General features: G+C 71.1%; 4 protein-coding genes across 5 annotated transcripts; 3 read left to right on the forward strand and 1 right to left on the reverse strand.

The window, feature by feature from the left end:
• LOC137668569 (uncharacterized) lies at positions 1-4,851 on the forward strand. Its single transcript, XM_068410191.1, has 3 exons — positions 1-120; positions 1,632-1,721; positions 3,321-4,851. Exon 3 carries the CDS (start codon positions 3,701-3,703, stop codon positions 4,697-4,699), a length of 999 nt encoding a protein of 332 aa, XP_068266292.1. The 5' UTR covers positions 1-120; positions 1,632-1,721; positions 3,321-3,700; the 3' UTR covers positions 4,700-4,851.
• On the forward strand, positions 474-25,164 carry CD63 (CD63 molecule). Of its 2 annotated transcripts, none has more exons than XM_068410193.1 (8): positions 474-477; positions 22,054-22,127; positions 23,451-23,639; positions 24,114-24,188; positions 24,269-24,364; positions 24,439-24,582; positions 24,666-24,749; positions 24,852-25,164. In XM_068410193.1, exons 2-8 carry the CDS (start codon positions 22,062-22,064, stop codon positions 24,915-24,917), a joined length of 720 nt encoding a protein of 239 aa, XP_068266294.1. In that variant the 5' UTR covers positions 474-477; positions 22,054-22,061; the 3' UTR covers positions 24,918-25,164. The 2 variants fall into 2 exon arrangements, with proteins under 2 accessions (XP_068266294.1, XP_068266293.1); XM_068410192.1 differs by lacking the exon at positions 474-477 and adding an exon at positions 21,643-21,733.
• GDF11 (growth differentiation factor 11) lies at positions 11,808-17,479 on the reverse strand. The gene is made up of 3 exons (XM_068410201.1): positions 17,125-17,479; positions 13,224-13,597; positions 11,808-12,512 (listed from the first exon to the last, which is right to left on the reverse strand). Exons 1-3 carry the CDS (start codon positions 17,477-17,479, stop codon positions 12,132-12,134), a joined length of 1,110 nt encoding a protein of 369 aa, XP_068266302.1. The 3' UTR covers positions 11,808-12,131.
• On the forward strand, positions 18,810-21,556 carry INPP1 (inositol polyphosphate-1-phosphatase). The gene is made up of 6 exons (XM_068410190.1): positions 18,810-18,853; positions 19,781-19,991; positions 20,070-20,130; positions 20,218-20,418; positions 20,504-20,678; positions 20,789-21,556. The coding sequence occupies exons 2-6, from the start codon at positions 19,788-19,790 to the stop codon at positions 21,279-21,281; spliced, it is 1,134 nt and encodes a 377-aa protein (XP_068266291.1). The 5' UTR covers positions 18,810-18,853; positions 19,781-19,787; the 3' UTR covers positions 21,282-21,556.
• Positions 25,165-25,471: the final 307 nt, after the last annotated feature.

The raw sequence follows: 25,471 nt of genomic DNA on the forward strand, positions 1-25,471 counted from the left end.
CACGCTGCCAGAAAGGTCAGCTTTCCCTGCCGACGCTGGTGCACCCATGGCGGGCCGGAGCGCGGCCCCGGGGCGCTGCCCGGGCTTGATAGATGCGGCGAGAGCAGCGTTTTGATAGAGGTAATTTTCCTCAGATGGGTTTCAGCACCCCATGAATCAAACCCTGTCAGCGAGAAGCTAAAGATGGAGTGAAGTTTATTGTACGCGTGTTTGCCTCTGACACGGCCGTGCGAGGGGGTCAAGTGAGCGGGATCATTAGGGCCGTGTTGATTTAGGAGGAGGGTCCTGCGCTCTCCCCGCAGGGCAGGGGGGGCCTCGATGAAAAAATAAATACAACCCCGCAGCCCGGCGCGGGGAGCCTCCCGCTCCGTTCGTTAAAGACACAGCGCTTTGCTTCTTGGGGGTGGCTTTGGGGCCGTCCTCCTGCTCGTGGGGTTCCAGCAGCCGGGGTTTGTCGGAGCCTCTTTGGCGGCGCCGGTGCCCAGGTTGGGTTTTCCTTGTGTGGCCTCGGCTCGAGCGTCATCGTGCTGCTCCAGGCAGCGACTTCCCCGTCCCCGTGATGATAATCCCTCCCGGCGTCCTTTGTTCACAGCCCTCGAGTTTCGCTGCTTTTCTGGGACGTTGCTTCTTCCTGGAAGCTGGAGGGATCCCGACCCCAGCTGGGTGCTGGGCTGGGAGGGGGCTCTCGGCTGCTCCCCCCCCACCCAGAGAGCCTGGGACAGACGCGTCCCTGCTGTCCCCTCCGTGGCACGGGGCTGGGGAGGGCAGGGGGGGCCGGGGGTGCTTTAACCTTCGCTCGGAGCTTCCCTGTGAAACCAGGGAAAGGACCAGCAGAGCGGGGGGGTGAAGGCGGCGAGGTCCTAACGAGGGAGCTGTCGTCAGCCCTGCGCAGGGGATGGCTGGGAAGGAGGGTTGAGCTGCAGGCTCGGGGGGCTGCCAGGGCTCGGGGGGTCTGCCAGGGCTCCGGGGGCTTACACGGGCGAGTGTCTGGCCTGGTTACCCTCTCGGCCGGGTCATTCCCCTGGATCCAGGTGGAGCTCTGGGACCTGACGCGTGTTTTCTTGGTTCTCCTCCTGCCTGGCGCCCCTCGCTCCGAGCCCCGGGCGCTGGCGTTGGCTCCTCTTGTTCCTCGCCGCGGTGGGCAGCGGGCAGGGACGCTTTGGCCAGCGGGAGCCTGCCCGTGAGCTGCACCCCCCTGGATAAGGGGATGTGGTGGGTGGGTTGTGGGGGTGAGAGCCCTGAGATGTTCTTACTGACAGGGGAAGGGGGTAGCGGGGTGAGCCGGCTGCCGTGAGGGTAGAAATGGCCTGAAAGAGGCACGAAACAGCCAGAGGTGGGAATAACTCCGCAGAAAATGGGTGTGTTGAGGCTCTTACGGGCGGCTTCGTTGACCACGGCTGAAGGACCGGAGCCGCCCTCGCTGCCCAAGGGCTCCCAGAGCTCTTCCCAGCACGGCACGTCCCTGCGGACCGTGAGCTGGAGGAGACACCGGCTCTGCCCGGCTCCAGCCGTGAGCGGGGGCTCTGGCAGCGGCTGCGGGGGGCGTGGGGGCAGGAGGAGCGTGATTTACCGTCTGACGAGCAGCCCGGGGCATCGCCAGCCGAATAAATCTTGGTCCTTCTTTGTGCCAGAGCGAAGATGACGAGAAGCTGAAGAAGAGGAAGGAGCGGTTCGGCATCGTGACGAGTTCAGCTGGGGCTGGAGCTACAGAGGACGCAGAGGTAAAGCCTGTCCTGAGCGAGGGGGAGCGGGGACGGTCCTGGGGGTGGCAGCGTGACCCCACACCCTGGGACCTCGCTCGGGGCCGGGTCCCCCACGCTGGCATGGGGCTGGCCCCACGCTGTGGCCGGGGGCTCCCGTGGCCACTCAGTTGAGCTGCTGCCGGCCCCAGCCCCTGCAGGAGCCGGGCTGCCCTGGAGCCCGCTGAGCCCCGGCAGCGTGCCGGCACGCGTGGGCATCCAGCTCCCCTCGCAGTGTGGCACGGATGTTTCCAGAAGGGGCGGGGGGCACATCTGCTCTGGTTCCCTCTCCCTCCCTCCCTGCTCCTCGTGCTCTCTAACTCCCCGTGTCCTGGATGCTTCCAGACCCTCCGCTCCCCCTCGGGTGCTCTCGTAGCTCGTCGTCAATAAACCCCCGGAGACCCCCCGCTATAATGAGCCTTGGGCTCCTGACCCTGTTTCCAGCTCTTCTCCTCGGTGCTTTGTTCTGTCCCCGGCGGTTTTGGCCCATCTTTTATATCCGTAACCTCCTCAGGGCAATTCTGGGCTCGTTTATCTGCTTTCACGCTTTTTTTACTGCTTCACCTCGTTCCGAGGCACGGGGCAGGCCGAGCTTCGGCAGCTCCTGCCTTCGGCTGGGTGGGGAGCACATGCAGGTGCCACGTCGATGTGGGTCAGATGGAGCTGGGGACCCCCCTCCTGGGGACAGAGGGACCCCCCTCCTGGGGACAGAGGGACCCTGGGGTGGGGGCTCCTGCGTTAACCATGCGGGGGGCGAGGGTCTGTGCTGGACCAGCTGACTCCTGGGCTCGGTGGCCGCGGAGTGGGGTTGGTTCGGTCCCTACGAGCAGCCCCGACAATTCTGGTGGGGTTTGGGGGATTTTGTGTGTGTTTTGTTTGGGGTTTTACTGCCGAGGCGCGTTCCCAGCCCTGGGCCGTGGCGGGGGCGGCCGGGCGAGATGGGTTCCGCGCTCCTCCGTTAGGTCACTCGGAGATTGTGCCTGGAACAAAAAGGGCTTTTTACTGGCATTGTGTGCACTCAAATGCACCTTTCCCCCGGAGATCCTTGATTGGGGCTTCTGTGGGCCCCGGGCTATTTATCCTGCTAAAAATTAAGATTTATACGCCCCTGGTGGATCGCCTTAAAGGCATATCTGAGCGACGCAGTAGTATATTTAATGCGTTTTAGTGTGTCCCTCTCACCTTTTCCATGAATAGGGCAGTGTTAACCCTTTGCCCTTTTACATTTCCCACCTCCCCACTGCCTGCAAGGGTTTCCAGGCCTCTCAAGTGGTCATTGTTCCCTTTGTCGCGCGTTGCCAGCGCGGCGCAGGCCCTCGGCAGCACTGTATCTGCACTGTATGTTGCTGCCGCTTCGCTTCGGGGCCCTCTTTGTCCCGGCGTTAGGAGAGAAACTTCGTAGCTCCCAAACCAGCGTCGTGCGGCTGCGCTGGGGAAGGGGCCGGAGCCGCCGAGCTCCGGTGTCACCGATACCAAATCATTAATAAATCCTCCGTGGGTTTGTGTGTGAGATTTTACAGAACTTTGTTCATTTGTTTCTTTTTGGTTTTGATTTTTTTTTTCCTTGTCTCTCCTCTGCAGGCAAAGAAGAGGAAAAGAGCAGAACGCTTCGGGATCGTCTGACGCCGCCCGGCCCAGCCCCGGCCCGTCGCAGTGTGCCTGAGTGCGTCCATCCTCTTCCTCCCTCTCCCCCCACCTTCTCTCACTCCCACACCGTTCCTCTAGGTTTTAGCGATGAGTAGACAGGGAACCCCCGTAGGTTTATGGTTGTGCTACTTATTTTTTTTTTTTTTTCCAAGTTAAAAAGTTTAAAAACGAAGAAAAGTTGAGCAAAAAGAAGGAACCGTTCTGGGTGCGTTCCCGTGGCCCGGGGGTTCCCCAGGTGCTGGGGGGGTCCCGGTGCCCTCCCAGTGCGTGGGGAAACGCCGGCACAGGGAGAGCCAAGCTCTGCCCGGTGAACGATGGCACAAAACGGTGGTGGGAGCGCGGCGGCACGGGGACAGGGCAGGGTGTGCTCTGCCCTCGGCAGCTGCTTTGCCAGTCCAAGGGCTCCCGCGGTGCTGCCGAAGCCAGGACCGGGGGGCTGCGGGGTCTGTTTGCCGTCCGACGCCGTCGCCAGCCCTCGGCTGCCCTGGCCCTCGCCTCCCGCACCCCGGGAGAGCGGCCCCGAGCTCCGGCTGGGCCGGGAACGCGCCGCGTCTCCGGAGCACGGTGCGTTACCCGCGTCCCGCTCGGGACCCCCGGCCCGTCCGAGCTGGCAGGTTGGACACCAGGGAAGGATTTGCTCAATTCCGTTGTCTCCTGGTTTAAAACCGGCAGCGGCGCGTGTGAGGGGCTGCCCAGAGCGGTCCCCGGGGTGGCTCGAGGAGGTGGTGGCAGGGGGGGAGCGCAGGACCCCGACGCTGGTGCCCCAGACAGGGAGGAGCTGCCTGGTGCCTCCTCCTCCCGGCTTCGCTCGCGGGCATCGGTCCCTGCTGCGTCCCCCACCCCGGGCAGAGCTTTCCCCCGCGCCGGTGGCCCTGGGTGTGAGCAGGGATCTGTCCGTCTGCTTGGGCCTGAGGCGGGCAGCGGGGCCCAAATCCTCCTCTTGCCTGACGACTGACACCCAACGATCCTCGTGTCCAACCGTAACCTCTCACAGAGGTGTTGGCCGTGTCTGTGCGTGGTTCCTTGCGACACTGGAGAGCAGCGGGGGTGTGACCCCAGCCTGTCCCCCATCCCTAAGGAGCAACACACAGCGATTTTTTAACGTCTTCAACCTGCTCCTGTCCTGTGTGTGCAGCCCGACGGCGCCCGGGGGCCCGCGGGGGCTCCCAGCAATACCTCGGCCGCTTGTTTACTCTCCCAAAGGGCAGCTCGAAGCCGCGGGGTCCCGGTCACGGGGGGTCCCGGCTCGTCGGCGGCTGCGTGAAGCGAAGCTCCCCCGCTCCCCCCCAGTTAATGTCATAACGTTGTTCTGAGTTTTTTTGGTTTGTACGTCAGATTTTGTACGATGTATTTTCTATTTTGGCTCACGATCTTTTTTGCTGGTTGTTTGCTTGAAGAGTTTTGTAGTGTGCTAGGGCAGACGCTGCATCTCACTCACCGTTTCGTAATAAAACTGCTCCTCCGAGGCGAGTGTGGTGTGTCGGGGGGGCTCGGGGGGCGGGGGGAGCAAAGCCACTGCCTGGCCGGGCCCTCGCCAGCCCCTCGGGGTTGCCCTTGGCGTGGTCGGGCCAAGTCCCAGCCCCGCTCGGGACTGACCTCGCCGCTCCCTCGGGCTGTGACTCTCCCGCATCCCGCTGCCCCCGGGGAGCTGCGGAGGCACCTCGGAGCCGGGACCCCCCTGGGGCTGCGTGCGGGAACGGGGCGGCCGCTGCTACTCCCGGCCGAGGGTTCGGTACTGCGGGACTCAAGGGGAAGCACAGACACCTCCTGGCTTCGCCGTGGCTGCTCCGGCCGGGTCCCTCTGCCATAGCCGGGGGTTACAGGTGACCGGACGAGCCGGGGACGGCCGCGGCGTGAGGTGCTGCTGGCCCAGGGGCTCTCCGGGGGCTGCAGGTCGGCGGTGGCTGGATCTGGAGCTCCTGGGCGAGGAGATGCCGTGGGCTGCGCTGCCGGTCTCGTCTTCCAGTCGTCGTGGTGGTGGCACGTGGTGGTGGTGGTGGTGGCACATGGCGATGGCACATGGGTGCCACCGCCTCCCCCCACGCCGAGGGCAGAGCCAAGGACTCCTCATGTCACCACCGGCTCCACTCTGGTCCCGGGACCGGAGCAGCGGGGGGGTCCCAGCCCTGCCTGGCCGCTCACCCTCCTCCCTGGTTCTCTCCCCTCTGCTCGGGGGGTCCCGGAGGTGTTTCTCCTCCCGGGGCCGGTGAAGCGACGTCGGCGTCTTCTCCCCCTCCCCTCGCTGGGGTTGAGTTTCCCTTGGCCGCGGCACCAAAGCGGGGCCGAGCTCCGCTCCCTCCCTCGCCGCGCGGATGGGCCGGTGTCCCCTGTGTCCCCGGTGTCCCCCGTGTCCCCGGTGTCCCCGGGGTCGGGCTGTGGAGGACGAGCACGCCGCATCTTCCACCCGCGGGGCTTTGGGCGGAGGGGAGAAGCCCCGACCACGCTGTGTTTCAAACCCCACCTAATTTATTTTTCCTCTCCGAGCCGGGGGCTGCTCGTGACTAATTTGGGCTGAATAGGAGGAGAAAAAAAGCAGCAGCGGGCGCACAATGAGCGGGGGAAAGTGTGGGAAAGCGAGCGAAAGAAAAGGAGGGCCGGGGCTCGCGGCGTGAGAGCCGGGGAGGCCGGGCCGAGCCCAAATCCAGCATGAAGCCACTTGTCACGGCAGAGGCCGGGGCTGGAAATGCGAGTGGGGCGATGGGCCGGGGGGGACGAGAGGGAGAACCGGGGGGTTTGGCCCGTGGGGTGAGGAGCGAGGTGCGTGGGGGGGGGACGCGCACGCTCCGGTGCCAGCGTGTCCCTTCTTCCAGCCGCGCCATCCTCGTCCCCCGCCGGCCTCTCGCCCCCGGATCCCCCGTGGGTGGGTGGGTTGGGAACGGCTTTTGTTCACATCCACAAAAATGGGGAGACAAAAGAGCGGAGCCTGGAGGTGTGGGTGAGCCCGAGGGGGGACGGCCCCGCAGCCCGGCCCCGGCCCCACCGCCCGCCACCTGCGCTCGTGCCGGGGCTGAGGAGTGTCACCGGCGTCGTGCCCGGCCCGGTGCCACCGTTCCCACGGGGAACGCACCGAAGGACCCGGGATGAGCTGGGTCTGCTGTGGCGGAGGCAGCACTGGGATGGGGACAGGGGTTCCCCTCGCAGGGGATGGCCCTGGGCCGCTGCTGGGGACATCGTCCCCGTCTCGTGCATCTCGTTGCCCATCCCTGGCTGGGTGCCCCCATCCCAAGGTGCCTTTCTCCAGCCGGGGAGCGAGGGCTGGGCGCTGCCCCCGTCCCCTCGAGCCCTTCCTTGAGCCCCCTGCGCCCGGGGAGGGGGCGGCTCCATAAGGGACGGGGGTTTGGGACCCCTCAAGTCCTGCTTGTGCAGAACCTGGGTGGCTGAGTCAGTGGGTCCCCGGGGAGCCTCGTCCCCAGGGCCGGGCACGGCCCCGTGCTGCTGCCCCATGGGATCTCTGCGGCCGCGCGGCGTCTCGCCCCATCGCCTGGACCCTGCCCAGCTCCCGGATCCCTGCCCCGGTGCTGGCGTCCCCCCCGGTGCCGCGGCGAGGCCGGTGGAGCCCGGCCAAGCTCCCCCTCGGTGGGTTAATTACTGTGACTGTTGCACGCGGATGGTCTCGTTAGGCGGCGGAGGGGACGGTTCGGGGGGCCGGAGCGTGGCACGGAGCGGCTGTGGGTGGTCGCGCCGATGTCCCTGTCCTAATTTGTCCCCCCTCCAGCCCTGCCCCTGAATTAGGTCACCCGATGGCGATGTGGGGTGCGGCCCCCGCGGCCTCGGGGGAGACGTGACCGGAACAAAAGCGAGTGCTCATTAAACTCCTGACATCCGAAGCAAACAACCCGACCCCCCGGGCCCGCCTGGGTGGGTGGCACAGCCAGGGTCCCCCCCGGCGGACCCCAGGGCCGTGGCCCCCAGGGACTTGGTGGCAGCGGGGACACCGCGGAGCCGTGGCCGGGTGTCCCTGTCACCGCGGGGTGTTGTCCCCGGGGGCCGTGCTGGGGTCCGGGCTGTCGTGGCCCTCGGTGCGTCGTGTCGTGCTTCATGTTGCTGGTTTGGGGCCGTCCTGAGGGTCCTGGAGACCCCCAGGAGCTTCATCCGCGGGGAAGCCAAGCCCGGGGCGGGCAGAGCGGGCAGCTGCCCCCGAGCTGGAGGGACTTGATGCCTCGTCCTTGACCACGCCGGAGCCGCGTCCTCGTGTCCGGTCCTCGCTTGTGCCAGAACGTCCCCCTGCGCCCCGGCCCCGTGGGCAGTGACCCCCCGCTGCCCACCCGTCCCCTCCCGCAGCCGTAATTAGCTGCGGCATTCCCGGCATACCGGCCGCCCCTAATGAGGCTCCATAAAGGCTGCCCCAGCCCGGCTCCTCCGGGGCCACTTGTAAATCTCGGCTTTACAGCGGGGACCTGGCGGGGGCCGGGGAGGGCGGGGGGCTCCCACCCGGGGGGACGTGGCTCTCGCCATCGCCCGGAGACGGTGGTCCCATGTGGGGTGTCCCCAGCACCGTCCCTGGTGTCTCCATCCCTGTCCCCGGTGTCTTCGTCCCTGTCCCGTGTCCCCTGTCCCCTCCTCGGGGTCACTCGCTCAGCCTCACTGCGGCTCTCGGGGGGCACAATAAGAGCTGAGGGTGGTTGAACCCCCTCCCCGCCGGTGGGCACGGGCCACCCCTGCAGCCACCACTGGGCTGGGGACGTCCCGTCCTTCTGCGGTGGGTTTGGGCAGGTTTTGGGGTGTTGTGTCCTCCTGGGCTGGTTCTCAGGGGGTCGGTGCGGTGTTTGGGGGGGGGGCGGTTGGGAGGGGAGGGGGCTGCGGCCCAGCTCCGAGCGGGGCACGGGCCATCGGGGCGGGTTTCGTCCCCTCTCACCCGCTGGCCCGCGGCGCGCGGCCACGCCGGGAGCGTGGGAAAAATGAGAAGCATCAGGAACCGCTTCCCGAGGCACTGGATCAGGCCGGGGGCTCCCGAGGGAGGAGGTGGGGGGGGCTCGGGGGGCTGCCGTGACACGGGGACCTGGAGGGGCCGAGGGCCCGTCCTGGGGTTGGCACGTGGGGCAAAGACCCCGAGGGGCAGCGGGGCCGCCCCTGCGAGGGGCCGCTGCTCGGCCACCCCCGGGTCCAGCGCCGACACTGGGGTGGGGGCTGCGGGGCCGGGGCTGGGCGCGGGGCGGCGGGCGGCGCGCAGGGACCCCGAAGCAAAACGCCCTCGGCAGCAGTTTTCCCTTTTTTTCTCTTTTTTCCGTTTCTTTTTGGCTATATAAACTTTTTATTGTACAAAAAGTCTAAAAAAAAAAAAAAACCAACCGAGGACGGGCCGGGCCGGCGGGGGGGTGACGGTGCCGTACGGGGGGGACGCGGGGTACAGACCAAATGGCGTTTGTACAGCACAGGGAGGAGCTTCGTAACGAGGCCGCGGGGTAACGAGGGGCTGCGCCGGGTTCCCCCATGGCCCCGGGCCGGCGGCAGCTCCGGGAGCGGGTCCGGGGCTCGTGGGTGGCATCGGCATCAGCCCTGGGATGGGGGGTCTGGGGGAGGCTGCTCGGGACCCCCCGCTCACCGTCCCCCGCGGGTCCCCTCCGTCCCCTGGGGCTGCCGCAGCCTCCCCGGACCCGGTGCCCGCGTCCTGCCGGGCTGGTGGGGCTGGAGCCCCCTCCTCTGCGCCGGGGCCGCGGGGGCTTCGCGCCCCGATGCCGCGGGGGAACCGGCAGCACCTCGGTGGCTCCTCCGGCAGCGAGGAAAGGCCCCGTCGGACGCGGCTCCGGCCCGGGCACGGCTCTGCGGCGACGGCCGAGCCCGTCCTCGTCCCTTCTTCACCTTCCATAGTGCAAATGGTTCCCCGGCCCCAGCGTCGCCGCGCGGCTCCGTCGCGGGGACGTTTGGTGGCACCTCGCGGGACGGGGACGTCGCGGGGGGACGTGGCACCGGCTGCGCTGGCCGGGGGTCCTGGTGGGAGCCCCGGCTGCGGTGTCGGTGACCCCCAGGCTGGCCAGGACCCCCCCGGGCGCGGGATGGAGCCGAGAGCTCTGAACTCGTCGATTATTTCTCTTTTTTTTTTTAAATACTTTAAAAAATTTCTTTTTAATTTTATTTCTTTGCCGTGGAAGTGCTGTGTTTGGTCGCCCCCCCGCCCAGCCCTGGCCGTTTGGTGGTGCGGTTTGGCACCGCCGCGTCCCCCCGCCCCGGGGCCCGTCCGGACCCCCCGCCCTGGCCGCGCGTCCCTGCGCCCCCCGACGCCCCCGGCCACGGAACGAGGAACAAAACCACCAACGAACCAACAGAAAAACAACCGGAACACCGGGGAGAGGACGGCGCCGCGCCGCGAACCGCCCGGGGCACCGGTCAGCCCAGGGCACTGGTCCCAGTGCCGCCCGCTGCTGGGGGCTGTGGTCCCAGTGCCCAGGGCTGACTGGTCCCAGTGCCCGGGGCCGCCCCATCCTTTCTTCTTCGGCGCCACCTGCCTGTAAGAGCTGCTCGGGGCCCCGCGGGGGCTGTTGGGGTGATGGGCTGCGGGTTTGGGGTGCTCCAGGGCTCCCCCAGGGCTGGGGGCGCACGGGGTGGCTGGACCCCCCCCGGCTGCGGGGTCTGCACCGGGCTGGACCCCGCGGCGGCTGCCGCTGCCCCGGTGCGGGGGGGACGATGGCCATGGGGGGACGATGGCCATGGGGGGATGATGGCCATGGCGGGGGTCCCACCTGCCTGGGCCACCCCCATGTTCAAGGCTCTCACAGACCGGGGGGAGCGCCCGTCCCGGGCACCCCCCATCCCTCCCAGCTCCGAATCGCTGCCGTTGCCCCCGTGCCGGGTGGGAAGCCCCCACCGCCAGCCAGAGCCACACGCGTCCCCCTCCCCGGGAAGGGCCACGTGCCCCAGGCACAGGGCTGGTGGCCATGACCCAGGTCGGGGCTCCTCTCCCTCCTGGGGAGGGGGATTTGCATCGGCATCGCTGTACCCGATGTATCACGAGGGCCTCGGCCACGGAGCCGCCGGCGTGGGGCCGTTTGCCACGGTGCGACCACTGGCCGGGGCTTTGGGGCTGCGCTGTGCCCCCCGCCCGGCCCTGGGGGGGTGACAGTGGCCGGTGGCTGGGGGACACTCCCCTGGCACAGCCCACCTGCCCCTGGCACCCCGCTCCGGGGGACCCCAGCCCTCCCCGTCCCCTCGCCCCCGACCCCTGCCACGAGCTGCAGCCGTGGGGTCTGGCCGGGGTGTGGGGACCCCCCCCACTCCCTGCAGGGCCGCCATTGCCGGAGCCGCCAGGCCGGTGGCGAGACCCCGGCGGTGTCGGGGGTCCGGCGTGAGGGGCCCTAAGTGCTTCGGCGCCAGGCGGGGTGGCCGGTACCGCCGGGTCAGCGCCGCGTCCTCGCCCCGGGGCAGCCCCGTCCTTGTAAGCGCTTGGGGCTCCGCGGAGCCGCGGGACAAGTGCTCAACGTCCCGGGGGGCCCCCGCGCCTCCCCGGCCCCGGCCCGTCCCTAAGTGCTACACGGGGTGCGGACGTGCCGGGCTGGCCCAGCCGTGGCCGCGGGGTCGTTCCCCACGTGGCCCCACGGGCGAGGAGGGACGGAGGCGCCGGGTCCTGGCCGGAGATAAGTGCTGGGGCCGGGGTCCGTTCGGGGTCCCCCGTGCCGTCCCCCCGGGCCGGGCAGAGCCCCGGTTCCACCCCGGCCCGGGGCTGGCGGCCGCCTGGCGCCATCGACGGCTCCCGGCCGGGGCCCAGCGCCAGCCCCGGCTGCGTCACCGCGGAGGGGAAGCGCCGGAGCCGGTTCTCACGCCAACGTAACCCCAACGCCGAGGGCCGGGGCCGCAGATCTGCCGCGTCAGCGGAATTTCTCCCTGGCCGGAGCCTCCGGTGCCGCCTCCGGATAACCCCGGGCTGCGGCCGCCCGCCCTCCCACCGGAGGGGACCCCCCGAGGTGCCCCGGGAGAGCGCGGGGTGCCAGGGCGAGCACTGCTGTCCTGCGCCGGGGCCGGGGCACAGGCAGCAGCTCCGTCCCCCTCGAGCTGTCCGTGCCCGGGGACGCCGCGGGGTGCTGGCGGTGCCGGCTGCCACCGGCCGGTCCCCGAGGGGGGCTCCGGGGTGAAGCTGCCCCTCCAGAGCCGTCCCCGCCGTCAGGTCGTGGGCGCCGGCGGCGTGAAGGGAGGGACCGGGGTGAGCAGCGAAGCGCCGGCCGGGAGGGTGATTAATAAATAAATAAATTAAAGAAGGGAGACGGGAGCTGCCGCCGGTGCTCGCCTGGCCCGGCCGCCCCGGGGGTCCCGCTGCCGGGTCCTGCCGTCCTCGCTGCAGCGGGGCTGTCACGACGGGGCTGTCACGACGGGGCCGTCGGCTGCTCGGTGACGGGGCCACCAGCCCTGGGATGTCACCATGGCCGTGGGGCGGGCAGGGACATCCCTGTGGCCACTCCAGAAGGAGATGCGGGGTCTGCTCGGCCGCCTCCTCTCCCCATCACCGTCGAGCCGGGCTGGGAGAGCCGTGCCGTGCCGTGCCGTGCCGTGCCGTGCCGTGGGCAGGGGCTGGCGGTGCCAGGGGGTCCCGGCCGCCCCTTCCCTTCTCCGTCCGGTTGCTTTATTGCACAATGCGTGTCGAAGCGCGGGTTTGGTGCAGCGTTTCGCCGGGGGGTTTCCCTCTCTCTCTCTCTTTCCCCAACATCCGAAGGAATTTCAACGCTTGTTCTTGGTATTTAAAAAAAAAAGAAAAAGAAAAAAAAAAACCCAAAACACAGTGGAGGAAAAGAGGAGTTTGGTGGCGGCGGGGGCCGGGCTCTAGGAGCAGCCGCATCGGTCGACCACCATGCCCGGGATCTTGCCGTAGATGATCTGCTGCTTGTCGTTGAAGTAGAGCATGTTGATGGGGGACATCTTGGTGGGGGTGCAGCAGGGCCCGGCCGAGCCGCGCGGGTTCGCCTGCTGCACCAGGTGGGTGTGCGGGTACTTCTGCATGAACATGTACTCGCACTGCCCCGAGCAGTAGTTGGCTTTGTATCTCTTGGGGGCGATGATCCAGTCCCAGCCGAAGGCCTCGAAGTCCACGGTCAGGGGGTAGCGGCAGCAGCGCGACTCGGTCGAGTGCTCGTCGCAATCCAGCCCCAGGTTCCGCCGCGAGCGCTTGTTGTTCTCCAGCACCCGCAGCTCCATGAAGGGGTGCTGGGGGGGGAGAGGGGGGGTGAGCCCCGGGGTGCTGACCCACCGCCCACCAACCACCGCCCCACGGTCCCACACAGCCCCACAGAGCTCCCACCAGCCCCCTGGAGCTGCCACCAGCCCCACGGGGGTGTCACCAGCCCTATGGAGCAGTGACCAGCCCTGTGCAGCTGTAACTGGTCCCATAGAGCTGTGACTGGTCCCACGGAGCTGTGACCAGCCCCACGGAGCTGCCACTGTCCCCAAAGAGCTGTGACCAGCGCCACGGAGCCATTGCCAGCTCTGCAGATATGTGACCAGCCCCATGGAGCTGTCACTGTCCCCATCGAGTTGTCACTGTCCCCGTGAGCTGTGACCAGCCCCACGGAGCTGTCACTGTCCCCATGGAGCTGCCATTGTCCCCATGAGCTGTGACCAGCCCCACGGAGCTGTCATTGTCCCCACAGAGCTGCCATTGTCCCCATGGAGTTGTCACTGTCCCCATGAGCTGTGACCAGCCCCACAGAACTGCCACTGTCCCCATGGAGCTGCCATTGTCCCCGTGGAGCTGTCACTGTCCCCGTTGCCCCCCAGTTCCCTGGGGACGTCGGGAGCCCCGTGCCCGGCTGAGCACCGGGGCCGTGGCGATGCTGGCTGATCCCCGCGCAGCACCGACCCCCGGGACCGCGCCGGGGGCACCCCGAGCCCCGCGCCGTCCCCGCCGTGGCCACCTACCAGCCCTTCGGCGCCTGGTCCCAGCGAGGTGACGGCCAGGTCGTTGCCGCTGGGGTCGAAGGCGTTGATCTCGATGCCCCAGTTGTTCTGCGGCTGCTTGAACCAGTTCTGCAGCACGTGCTTGAAGTCGATGCTCTGCCAGTGCCCGGCGCGGGAGTTGAGGTCGATCTTGAGCGAGCGGATGCGGATGTGGCGGCTGCCCTCCTCCGTCACCGGCTTCAGGCGGAGGATCTGCAGGTAGACGGTGGGGGTGTGCTGCACGGGCCGCAGGTACACCCACAGCTGCGCCTTCACCACCTTCGTGAACATGACCTTGGGGCTGAAGTTGAAGAAGCAGCAGTGGGGGTTGCCCTCGATCTGCACCGCGGGGTCCGCTGCGGGAGGGAGGAAGGAGGCGTCAGCGGCGGCTCCGGGACCCCCCTCAGCCCTGGGACCCCCCCCTTCAGCCCCAGGACACCCCCCCCACCCATCCCTGACTCGGTGGGACGCGGGGTCGGGGCGAGCTCCTCCTCGGTCGTTAGGAGGTGAAGGTCGGGTCAGAGGCCGCCCCGGGGGTCATTGCCCCTCCACTCTGCAATAAGGTCCCCGGCTGCCCCCTGACCCCGTGTCACCGGGGCTTCATGATCCCCCGCGGGGGCTGCAGGGACCGAGCACCCCCCGAGCGGGGCTGGGCTGGGCGGGGACGGGGGCTCTGGCCCCGCGGCACCTGCTCCGGGGCAGCCGGTTCCCAACACAACCCCGTGGCCCCGGGGACGGAGCGAAGCCCCGAGGAGGGGCCGTGGCACCACGCCGGGTACCACCGGGCTCCCCGCCAGCGGGGCTGCGCCTCGGGGGACCCCCCCCATCTCCCACCCGCCCTGCCCTGGGGCTTGGGGCAGCCTCGGCGAAGGGGCTGCTTCACCCCGTGCCCAGGGTGATGCTCTCAGAGGTGCCGCAGGCGAGTGGCCACCTCGGGGACAAGGACACCCGCCCCAGGGACAGGGACAGCCACCCCAGGGACAAGGACAGCCACCCCAGGGACAGGGACACCCGCCCCGGGGGGATGACAGCCCCCAGCACCCGCAGCCGGAGCATCCACGGGGTGCGGGGGTCCCCGGCCGCCCTCCCCCGGCCCCGCGCCGGCCCTCCCTGCCCGGCAAACATCTGTGTCAAATTGAGCCGGGAATGTCCCCGTCCCCCCCTGCAGCCCCCTCCCCACCACGCACCGGTCAGGTTTAATCGCCCCCAGCTGCGGCGCGGGGCCATTTGCTGCGCGCGAGGCCTCCCCGAGCACATGGGGGTCACGACACCGGCCGCGGCCCCGGGGACGCCGCGCAGCCCCCCCGCCGCGCCGCACATAAACCAAAGTGACAGGGGCCGGGGGGGCTGCGGGCGCTGCCGCCCGGACCCCTCCCAGCAATTTGCTGTGCACAAGCCCCCCGTTAAACCCCCGTTCCCCCGGGACCTGCCCCCCCGGCTCCGCACCCGGGGCAGGTTGTGCCCCCCAGCCCCTCGGCGGGGGCTTTGCCACCCGTCACCGGTGGGACATTGTCCCTGCCCGGGCTGGTGGCCACCTCGAGGGGCTCTGGGTGCCCCGTGGTCCCGGTGGCACCGCTCCCACACCGCACAGAGGTCCCCGGTGGCCTTCGGGGACGTGGTGCCGGTTTGCTCCGTGGCAAGGGCAGTGCTGGGGGGTTGTTTTTGTAGGGTCTCCAGGTGAGAGATGCCAAAGCGGGTCCCTGCCACCAAAGCCCCTCGCCGTGGCCCTCCTCGAGCCCAGGACTCAGCCTGGCACCCCGGGGGACACCGGGCATCTGTGGCCCCGGGGGCAAGAGGGGGGTGGTCTGGGGTGCCGGGGGGGGTCCGGGCGCGGGGGCTGTGCCACGGCGGCAGCTCCTGGCACGGGGCTGCGGCGGTGCCAGGATGCTCGTCCCGTCGCTGTGGCAACGGGGGATAAAGGTTACCGGGACACCGGTCACAGCTGAGTATGTGCCGGGAGGGGGGCGGCCCCCAGCCCCCCCCCAGCTCTTTGTTCCCACCGGGGCCGGATTTGGGGCTCCCACCTCTGCCCCGTTAACCCCTCGCCTGCCGCGGGGGATTGGAGCCCCCCCCCAGGGCCGGGCACCCTGGGGACCCCCCCCAAGGTGCCACATGCCAGCGGTGCCCCCACCGCGTCCCCGCGTCCCGCTGACCTTGAGCAGCCCCAAGCGAGCGGCACGGGCGGCCCCCAGCCCCCGCCAGCCCCTTGCCCCGTGCCCGGCCCGGCCCCCCATCGCCCCTCATTAGGCTCCCTCCACCCCGCGGGTCGCGGGGGTCACGGGTAGCCCCTAAATGAGTTTAGGACCCAATTAACCTTCCCGGGTTCATTCTGCACTAAAACCCCCGGGGGGGTGGGGGGTGCTGGGGGTGGTGGCTTGGGGTTAACGGGGGGGGGGGGGCGGCCGGGGGGAACCCGAGAGCTTTATGGCTCTGCCGCCTGTAAAGCCCTTTCCCTCCTTCTGTTCAGGAACCATAAAACCCCCCGCGGCCGCCGGGGGGGGGGGGAAATCATAATAATAACGGGGGAGGCCGGAGCCCGCGGCACAACCGGCTGCGGGGCCGCGGCACCCCCGGCGCGGGGCCGTGCGGGACGAGGGGCCCCCTCTGGGATTTATTTTGGGCCCCCCCCGGGCTGTGAGGGGGCAGGAGGGGGGGCCGGGAGCGTTAAGGCGGCGCGGGGAGGAAAACCCCAGCGTGTCGTCAATTTTATGGGTAATAAAATTTCAAAGCGCCCGAGTCTATTAATGCCTGGGAAGGAAATTCGTCGGGGGGCTGCGGGGGGGGCAGCGCCTCACACCTCCCTCCCTTCCGCTCGCCCTTCGCACCCGGCCCCCCCCGGCCCCGCTCCCGGGGGTCCCGCGGCCGCCGCGGGGGTCCCACCGCCCCGTCCTGCTGCTGGAGCAGGTGGAGCCGGGAGACGCGGCCCCGCACTGGCACCGGGGGAAACTGAGGCACGGGGGGGGTGCGGCCGCCCCGGCGCCCCCTCCGCTCGCCCCCGGACAGACGGACGGAGCCATGGCACAGCGCGGCAAAGCCCCCGCGCCCCGTCCCCTCCCTGCTGGGGACCCCGCGCTGGAGCCCCTCGCCACAGCGGGGCCTGCCTGTCCCCAGCACGGGGGGGACACACGCTGTCACCCCGCCGTCACCCCGCTGTCACCCCGCTGTCACCCCGCCACGTGCAGCCGCAGGAGGCGAGCGCTGGCACCCGCTGCCCGCTGGGGCACTGGGGACCGGGAGGTCACCGTGCCGTCTGCCCTGTGCCCCCAGTCTGGTCCCAGTGCTGGTGCCGAGTCCCAGTACGCAGTGCCAGGTCCCCAGTGCCAGGTCCCAGTGCCAGTGCCGGGTCCCAGTATGCAGCACCAGTGTCGGTGCCCAGGCTGGTGCCAGTGCTGAGTCCTGGTACCTGCCACCAGTGCCCAGTCCCACTACTCACTGGTGCCAGTGCCGGGTCCCAGTCCCCAGTGCCGGGTCCCAGCACCCCATGGCCGTTCCCAGCCCCATCTCCCAGTTCCCGGTGCCCCGTACTGGGATGGCTGTCCTGTCCCCGTGTCCCCGTGTCCCCGTGTCCCCGTGAGGCGCGCTGCATCCCCCCGCGACCCGCACGGAGCCACCCGGGGCGGGGGCACGGGAGCTTCGGGCCGGTGCCCCGGGGCGGACCGGGGGGAGTGGGGACCCCCGGGGGGGAGCTGGGGGGAACCGCGGGGGGGACCGGGGAGCCGCGGGGGAGGAAGGGGCACCCGGGGGGAGGCGGGGGAGCCCCGGGGGGACGGTGCCCGCTGCCGCACGGGACGAGGCGAGCCGGGGCGGGGAGGGGGGGGCCCGGGGGCGGTGGGGAGGGGGAGTCCGGCGGCGAAGTTTGCCGCGGAACAAAGGCGGCACTGACTTTCCTGGGCCATGCTGATGACGGTCTCGGTGGTGGCGTGGTACTCGTCCTCCTCCAGGTACTCGTCGTGCTGCAGCGAGTCCCCCTGGAAGTCGTGGAGGTCGAGGAGCTGCTGGAGCGGCGGGGCCTTGGGCAGCAGCTGCTTCACCACCTCCCGGGTGATGTTGGGCGCTTCCTTCAGCCGCAGCTTGCTCAGGATCTGCGACTTGATGCTCTCCAGCCGCAGCTCCTTGCTGTGCCGCCGCCACAGGCACACGGGGCAGGCGGGCTCGGCGGCGGGGGGCTGCGCGTCCCCCCCCCACGCCCCCGCCGCCAGCCCCAGCGCCAGCAGCCACCACAGCGACACCGGGGCCATACCGGGAAAAAAGAAAACAACCCCCCCCCCGAAAAAAAAAAAAAACAACAACAAAAAAACACCCCCCGAAGCTTCTTTTTCTATTTTTTTTTCTTGCCTCCCCCCGCCGGACCGGGCCCCCCCCGCCCCGTTTCCACCACCGCAACGCGCAAGGGGCGCGGAACGGGGGGAAGGCGGTAACGGCGGCGGGGGCGGGGAAGCCGGGGGGGCGGTGAGGGACCGGGGATGGGGGGGGGGTTGAAGGGGGGGGGGGGGGCAATGAAAAAAGCGGCGGTAGCGGCGGCCCCGGGGTTTTATACCCCAAGAGAAGTGTGTCGTCAGCGGCCTTGATTGGCTGCGGGCGCACAAAAGAGGTTCTGGCAGGGGCTTGTCACCAGCCGCCGCCGGCCCCCCGAGCACCGGGAACGGCCCCGCCGCCGCCGTACGCTGCCCGGTTCGCTCTGACACTCCCCCCTGCAGCCTCCGGTTGTGGCGGGGAGGGGCGGGGCGGTGGGACCCAACTCCCGGCGTCCGCCCGGCCCCGCCGCACTTGCCGGGAGTTGGGTCCCACCGCACCGCCCCCCCGTTAACCGGGGATGCGCGTCCCGGTCCCACCGGTGCCCTCCCGCTCCGTGTCCTCTCAACTACCCCCGGACCCCCCCCACCCTCCAAGGACCCCCCGCACCCGGTTCCGTCCCCATCAGAACCATGGAGAGGGCAAGAGGGACGCGCCGCAGCTCCCGTAGCACCGGGGGCTACAACCGGCACCGCTCCGGACCCCGCTCCCGGTGTAGCTCGGTGTCGGTGGGGAGAGCCGGTGTGGCGGGGCAAGGGAGGAGCTGGGGGGGGGGGGGTGTGTGTGTGAGGAGCGGGGGGAGCGGTCCCGTTACCCCCCGGTACGCGGTGGGAGCGTGGCGCGGAGCCGCTCCGGAGCGAGCGCGTTTACACCGGAGTCGGTAAAAGCAAAACCGGAGCGAAACGCAGCGCCGGGACGAGAGCGCCACCGCGCGGCGCGGGGCGGCACTACCGCACCGGGGGTCGGTTGAGGCGTGGGGGGGGGGAAGCGGCCCCGCCGTTACCGGGTCCCGGTGTTTGCGGTTTCCCCCGCGGCGACGCCGTCACCGCGCCCCGGTGTCACCGGCCCCGGGGCCGCGGGGGCGAGAAGGGGAAGCGGGAGGCGGCGCTCGGAGCCCCGGCACCGGGGGGGGGGGGTGTGTCCCCACCACCGCCACGCGTGGGTCCCTCGGACGCCGGTGTGTCCGCCCTCCCCGCACACCGGGGTCCCCCCGCCCGCCGGGCTGCGGGACCGAGGGGGTTAAAGCGGCGTCGTGACGCGCCGCGGCCGGTCCCGCCCCACGGGCCGCCCTGCGCGAGCTGTCAGCGGCACCGGCCCCGGTAACGGCAGCGGGGGGGGGGCGGGCGGCTCCCCGGGACCCCCCCGGGGGCGCCGCAGGGGGTGGGGGGACCCTCCGCGGGGGACGGGGGACACCCGGGGAGGGCATCGCCCGCGGGGGGGTCCCGGGGGTGGGGGGGTTCCCCCCGCGTGGCGCGGCCACGGGGAAGGGCACGGGGCCGCCGCGGCCCCGGGGTGTCCCGGGGGGTGTCCCCTCCCTGGGGGGGCGCGGGCCCAGCACCCCACCCCGCTCTGGGGGCGCAGCGGGGACCTGTCCCCCCCCTCCCCGTGCTTCCTGCTTCCTCCGCCACGCAGGACAGGTCCCCTCCCGCGGGGACACAGCGGGGCCGTGTCCTTGGCCAGGCACAGCCCCGCGTCCCCGTGTCCCCATGTCCACGTCCCCACGCCCCTGTGAACGTCCCAACGTCCCCATGTCCACATCCACGTGTCCCCGTGTCCACGTCCCCACGTCCCTGTCCATGTCCCCACGTCCCCATGTCCCCGTGTCCAAGTCCACTTGTCCCCACGTCCACATCCCCACGTCCCTGTCCACGTCCCCACGTCCCCATGTCCTCATCTACGTGCCCCCATGTCCATGTCCACGTGTCCCCACGTCCACATCCCCACGTCCCCGTCCACGTCCCCACGTCCACGTGTCCCCATGTCCATGTCCCCACATCCACATCCCCATGTCCCTGTCCACGTCCCCACATCCCCACGTCTGCGTGTCCACGTCCCCACGTCCATGACCCCACCTCCAGGCTGTGGCCTCTGGCAGCCGGCTGGGATAATTTTAGCCGGGTCCCCACCCTGGATGCGGCCCTGGGCGCTTCCCACACCCGGCAATTCCGGGCAGGGCGCTGGGGGCTGGGACCACGGGGCCACGCTGAGAGGTGGCCGGTCCCCCCCTGAGCGCCGCGTCCCCCCAGCCCGGCCATGGCGGGGCTGCTGCAGGCCGTGGTGGGCGCCTCGGAGAAGGCGGCGCACATCGCCCGGCTGTGCCGCGCCGAGCAGCCCCTCTTCCAGCTCCTGGTGGCCGAGAAGACGGGGCCCGACAGGAACAGGAGGTTCCTGCAGGACTTCAAGACGCTGGCGGACGTCCTCATCCAGGAGGTCATCGAGCACGACCTGGGCAAGGAGGTAGGGGACATGTGGGGGGGGTCCCTGGGGTGCCCACGCGTCCCCCCGCGCTGCTGCTGAGCCGCCCCGTCCCCCCAGTTCCCCGAGCTGCGGGGCCACATCCACGGCGAGGAGTCCAACGAGTTCAGGAACGCGCAGGGTGAGTCCCGGGGGGGGGTAACGGTGGACCCGGGTCCCCCCCACGCCGGGGGCCGCGGGGCTGGCGCTGAGGCCGGGGTGCTGGCAGGGGAGACGGTGGCGGTGCGGGTGTGCGCCACGCCGGGGGACACCGCGGCCCTGCTGCTCTCCGTGCTGGAGCCCGAGCGTGAGGCCGCCGAGCTGCTGGCGGCCGCCGTGCACCGGGACGTGGCGCTGGGGGACGCGGAGGTGGCCGGCGTGGCGCTCAGCATCCCCCCCCAGGACCTGGCCATCTGGATAGACCCCATCGGTGAGGGGGTGCTGGGAGGGGGGGGGTTGGGGACCCCCTGACGCACACCACGGCTGAGCCCCGGCGGATTCGGCTGCGCCCGCAGACTCCACCAACGAGTACATCGGGGGGCGCGAGGACGTGGCCCCCGTGGATGGCATCGCCCCGGCGGGGCTGCGCTCGGCGCTGGTGCTCATCGGGGCCTACGACCGGCGCACGGGCTGCCCCGTGCTGGGCGTCATCAACGAGCCCTTCTTCCGCCGGGACCCCCTGACCCGCAGGTACCGGCAACGCGGGGGGCACCGTGGGGGGGGCACAGCCCAGTGCTGGCCCCCAGACCCCCGGGGAGAGCCTGGGGGGGGGTCCGCGCTCAGGGTCCCCGTCCCCGCAGGTGGCAGGGGAGGTACCACTGGGGCGTCGCGTACGGGGACACGCGGCTGAGCTCGCTGAGCCCCCCGCCGCCGCGCCCCGCGCCCCGCGTGGTGCTGAGCCGGGCCGAGGGGGGCTCGGTGCGGGCGGCGCTGGGCCCCCTGTGCGGGGACGGGCTGCGCTTCGCCGCCGGCGCCGGCTACAAGATGCTCTGCGTCCTCCTGGGGCTGGCGGACGCCTACGTCCTCTCCGAGGGCAGCACCTTCGCCTGGGACGCCTGCGCCCCCCACGCCATCCTGCGGGCCCTGGGCGGGGGCGCGGTGGCCCTGGCGGGGGCCCTGCGGGCGCGGCGGGCGGGTGACACCGGGGCCCCCCCCGAGCTGGTCTATAACCGGCCGGCGGAGGGGGCGGCGGGGGCCGAGCGCTGGGCGAACCGGGGTGGGCTCGTGGCCTACGTGCACCCCCAGCACCTGGAGGCCGTGCTGGCCGCGCTGGCCACCGTGCCGGGGCTCTGAGCCCCCCCCGCGGGCCGGACGCCGGGGTGAGGGGCTGGGACCCCGGTGTGCAGGTTATAGGGTGGCAGGGACCAGGGGTACGGGGTGTGTGGGACCCCGGGGTGCGGGGTATGGGGTGGCTGGGACCGGGGTCCCCGGGACCCCCGGCGGGGGGGCAGCAGCCCCCGGGGTGCGGGACAGGGTGGGAGCTCTGGGTGCTGGGACCCCACCGGCGCGACCCCCCCCCGCCATGTCCCACCGCTCGCGGCTCCGGCACCATTAAAGCATCCCCCGCACCCGCCTGGCTGTGCTGCCCCGGCACCGGCACCGGGAGGGGCGGGGGGGGCGCGGGGCGGGGCGGTGCCGGCGGCGGGGGGGGGCCGGGGCGGTCCCGGGGCGGTCCCGGGGTTTCCTGTTGACTCGCCCCGGCCCCATCACATGATCGCGGAGCGGGCGGCGGAGCAGCGGCGCCGGTGAGCGCCCGGGGCGGGGGAGCGGCGGGGCCGGGGGCACCGGGCGGGGAGCGGGAGCGGGTGGGGACCGGGACCGGGTGGGGAGCGGGACCGGGACCGGGACCGGGTGGGGAGCGCACCGGGAGCGGGGTGGGGACCAGGACGGTGGGACTGGGGCAGTGGGGAGCGGCACCGGGAGCACCGGCACCGGGCAGGGAGAGCGGCACCGGGGCAGCGGCACCGGGCGGGCAGCGGGACCGGGACCGGACGGGGACCAGGACGGTGGGACTCGGGCAGGGGGAGCGGGACCGGGGCCGGGGCTGAGGCGGCGGCTCCCGCAGGACGGGCCATGGCGGTCGAGGGAGGAATGAAATGCGTGAAGTTCCTGGTGTTTATCTTCAACTTCATCTTCTGGGTGAGTGCGGGGCCGGGGGGGCCCGGGAGGAACCGGGGGAACCGAGGGGGGGCCCGGGGGGGCCGCGGAGGGGGCCCCGGGGCCGGCAGAACCGGGCAGACAGGCCCGTCCCCACCGGGGCCGAGCCGCCCCAGCCCCGTGGCAGGCAGCAGCTCCCCCCCCACCGTGTTGCCCCCCCTTGACATCAGCTTCCCCCCCCCCATACGGCCCCTTTGACACTCCTGGGGGGGGTTCACGGGGACCCCGGGGGGGTCCGGCTGCCCGGGGGGGGCTGCTGGGGGGGCAGGGGGGTGCGGGTGCCCACCCGGGAGAAGCCTGGCACCGGGCAGCGTCGCGGCCACGCGCTGCCGTCAGTAGGTTCCAGGGGTAACGGGGCCGGGCTGGCACGGCTGGCACCCAAGGTCAGGGTGGGGACCCCGCGGGTGCCCCACGGCGGGGGCAGGGAGCGGGTTTGGGGAAGTCGGGGTGAGGAAAGAGGCGCGAGGAGCCCAACGGCCGGAGCGGGGTGTGTGGGGGGGGGCACAGGGGGGCGGGCGCCTTCCCGGCCATCGTCCCGTCCCCCCCACGCAGGGCCTGACTCGTCCCGGTCCCCACCCTGATTCTGCGGGGCTGAGTCACCCCTGGAGGGCTGGGGGGGGCTGTGACGGGGGGGGGGGGACATGGCGGGGCCACCAGCGCCAGCCCCCCCGGCCCCTGCCCCGAGTGTTTGTGCAGCGGGCGCCGGGCCGGGCTCTGTTTACCCACACCCAGCGAGCAAACAGGGCCCGCGGCACCGGGGGGGGGCGGCCCGGGGGGGTCCCCACTGCCACGGGGACAGGGGGGCCGTGGGGGGGGGTCCCACTCATGGCAGGGTGCTGGAGACGGGGCAGGATGGACCCGCTCCTGCCCCAGCGCCAGGAAGAGTCGTGGGTGTCCTGGCTGCTGTGGGTGCCCCCCCCCCAACCCCGGCACCCCCCGATCTGGCCCTGGCGCCCCCGGGTGGGGGGCTGGCGTGGGGTCCCCCCCTCCGAGGCCCCTCACCGCGGCCTTAGGCCGGACTTCCCGGCATTCCCGCGGCCGCCAGCCCGGGCCCTCCCCTCACCGCAGCGGGGCCAGGGAGGGTCCCCCCGTGGGGCAGAACCGGGGACCCCCCCCCCGTGGGGACATCACTGGGGGGGGGCAGGGAAGACCCCCCGCCATCCCCCCCGGGAAGGGGGTCCCCAATTTGGGGTCGAACCCCCTGGCTGCAGGGACGGAGGGCGCTGAGCTGGGGGTGACCCCCCGCCCCGTGGGCTCCGGGGGGGGGTCCCGGCTGCGCCCCAACCCCCCCGTGCCCCCCCCCAGGTGTGCGGCGTGGCCCTCATCGCCATCGGCGTCTACGCCCAGGTGGCCCTGGATAAGGCGCTGGTGGTCAGCGCCGCCTCGGCCGCCGGCACCCCCGTCGCCATCCTCGTCCTGGGCGTCCTCATCTTCTTCATCTCCTTCTTCGGCTGCTGCGGCGCCTGGAAGGAGAGTTACTGCATGGTCACCACGGTGGGCGCCCTGACCCCCACCCTGACCCCCGCCCTGAGCCCCCCACACCTTAACCCCCCACCCTGATCTCCCACCCACTTCAACCCCATACCTTGACCCCCCACCATGACCCCCCCTTCGACCTCTACCCACCTTAACCCCCCCCCACCCTGACCTCCCACCCACCTTAACCCCTCACTCTGACCCCCCCCGCCACCTTAACCCCCCCACCCTGACCTGCACCCACCTCAACCCCATCCCTTAACCCCCCACCCTGATCCCCGCTCATCTTAACCCCTTCACCCTGACCCCCCCACCTTGACCCCCACCTTAACCCCTTCACCCTGACCCCCCACCCACCTTAACCCCCCCACCCTGACTCCCATACCCACCTTAACCCCCCCATCCTGACCCCCACCCTGACCTCCCTGCCTTGACCCCCACCCTGACCCCCCCACCTTAACCCCCCCACCCTGACCCCCCCTCTCCCCCCAGTTCGCCGTCCTGCTCAGCATCATCTTCCTGGCGGAGATCGCCGCCGCCATCGCCGGATACGTCTTCAAGGACAAGGTGGGAGGGCACACGCGGGGAGGGGGCGCGGACCCCCCCCGGGTGCTGCCGCCCCCCCTGACCCCCCCCGGCCCCCCCAGGTCCGCTCGGTGCTGGAGGAGGGGCTGTGGGACGCCATGCGCAAGTACGGGGAGGACGAGCCCTTGACCGAGGTGGTGGACGAGCTCCAGAGGGACGTGAGTACCGGGGGGCGCTGGGGGGGGGCGGGGTGACCCCCCCTGACCCCCCCGGGGTGTTTCCCCCCCCCCAGTTCCATTGCTGTGGAGCCAACAACTACACGGACTGGGCCACCATCGAGCGGTTCCGGGCCAACGACACGGTGCCGCGCTCCTGCTGCCGCGTCGACACCGCGTCCTGCAACGTCCGCCCCAGCCCGGCCACCGTCTACGAGAAGGTGAGACCCCCCCCCCCCCCACAACCAGTGCCCCCCCCCCCCGGGGGTCCGGGCCCCCCTGAGCGCCCCCCCTGCTCCCCCAGGGCTGCCTCCAGAGCATCGAAGCGTGGATGAAGAAGAACATCCTCATCGTGGCCGCGGTCGCGCTGGGCATCGCCTTCTTCGAGGTAGGGCATGGGGCTGAGCCCCCCCCATGTGTGTGGGGCTGACCCCCCCCCCAATGTGTGGGGCCGTGCAGATGGGGACCCCCCCTCCCCTCTCCCTTCCAGATCCTGGGCATCATCTTCGCCTGCTGCCTCATGAAGGGCATCCGCAGCGGCTACGAGGTCATGTAGCCCCCGGCGCACCCGGGACCCCCCCGGCTCTCGCTGCCCCCCCCCCACACCCGGGGGGGCGTCTGGGGGCTGCAGGGGGGCTGCTCCCGCTCCCTCACCCTCTGCCAGCTCCTCGGGGCCAGGGCCCCCCCCCCCCGTGCCAAACACTCCTGGGGGGTCGCTGCCCTTGGACCCCTCCCTGTGTGCCAGGGGGTGCTGGGGGGGCTGGGGGGGTCCCTGGGGCTTGGAAATAAAAAGGTTCCATAGAGCTGCGTGTCCCCGTGGGGCTGGGCGTGGGGGGGGTCCCTCGTGGGTGGGGGGTCCCCCCATGGTCCCTGTGGGTGCTGTAGGGCTGGGCCCCCCCCCCCGGGGTGCTGCCCCCTCCTATAACTGGAGCCTCCCCCCCAGGAAGGGACTGGTCCTACTGGGGACAATGGGAGTGGGGTGGGGGGGTCCAGCACGTGTGGCCCTGGGGTGACCGGGCCCCATCCTGCCCTGGTGCTGGGGGGGGGCAGCTTGGCTGGGGGCCACATCAACAGGGCAGTGACGGTGGCAATGTGTCCCCCCCCCGTGGC

Source organism: Nyctibius grandis, chromosome 11 (assembly GCF_013368605.1).
Source record: "Nyctibius grandis isolate bNycGra1 chromosome 11, bNycGra1.pri, whole genome shotgun sequence".
In the NCBI taxonomy this organism is placed as follows: domain Eukaryota; kingdom Metazoa; phylum Chordata; class Aves; order Nyctibiiformes; family Nyctibiidae; genus Nyctibius; species Nyctibius grandis.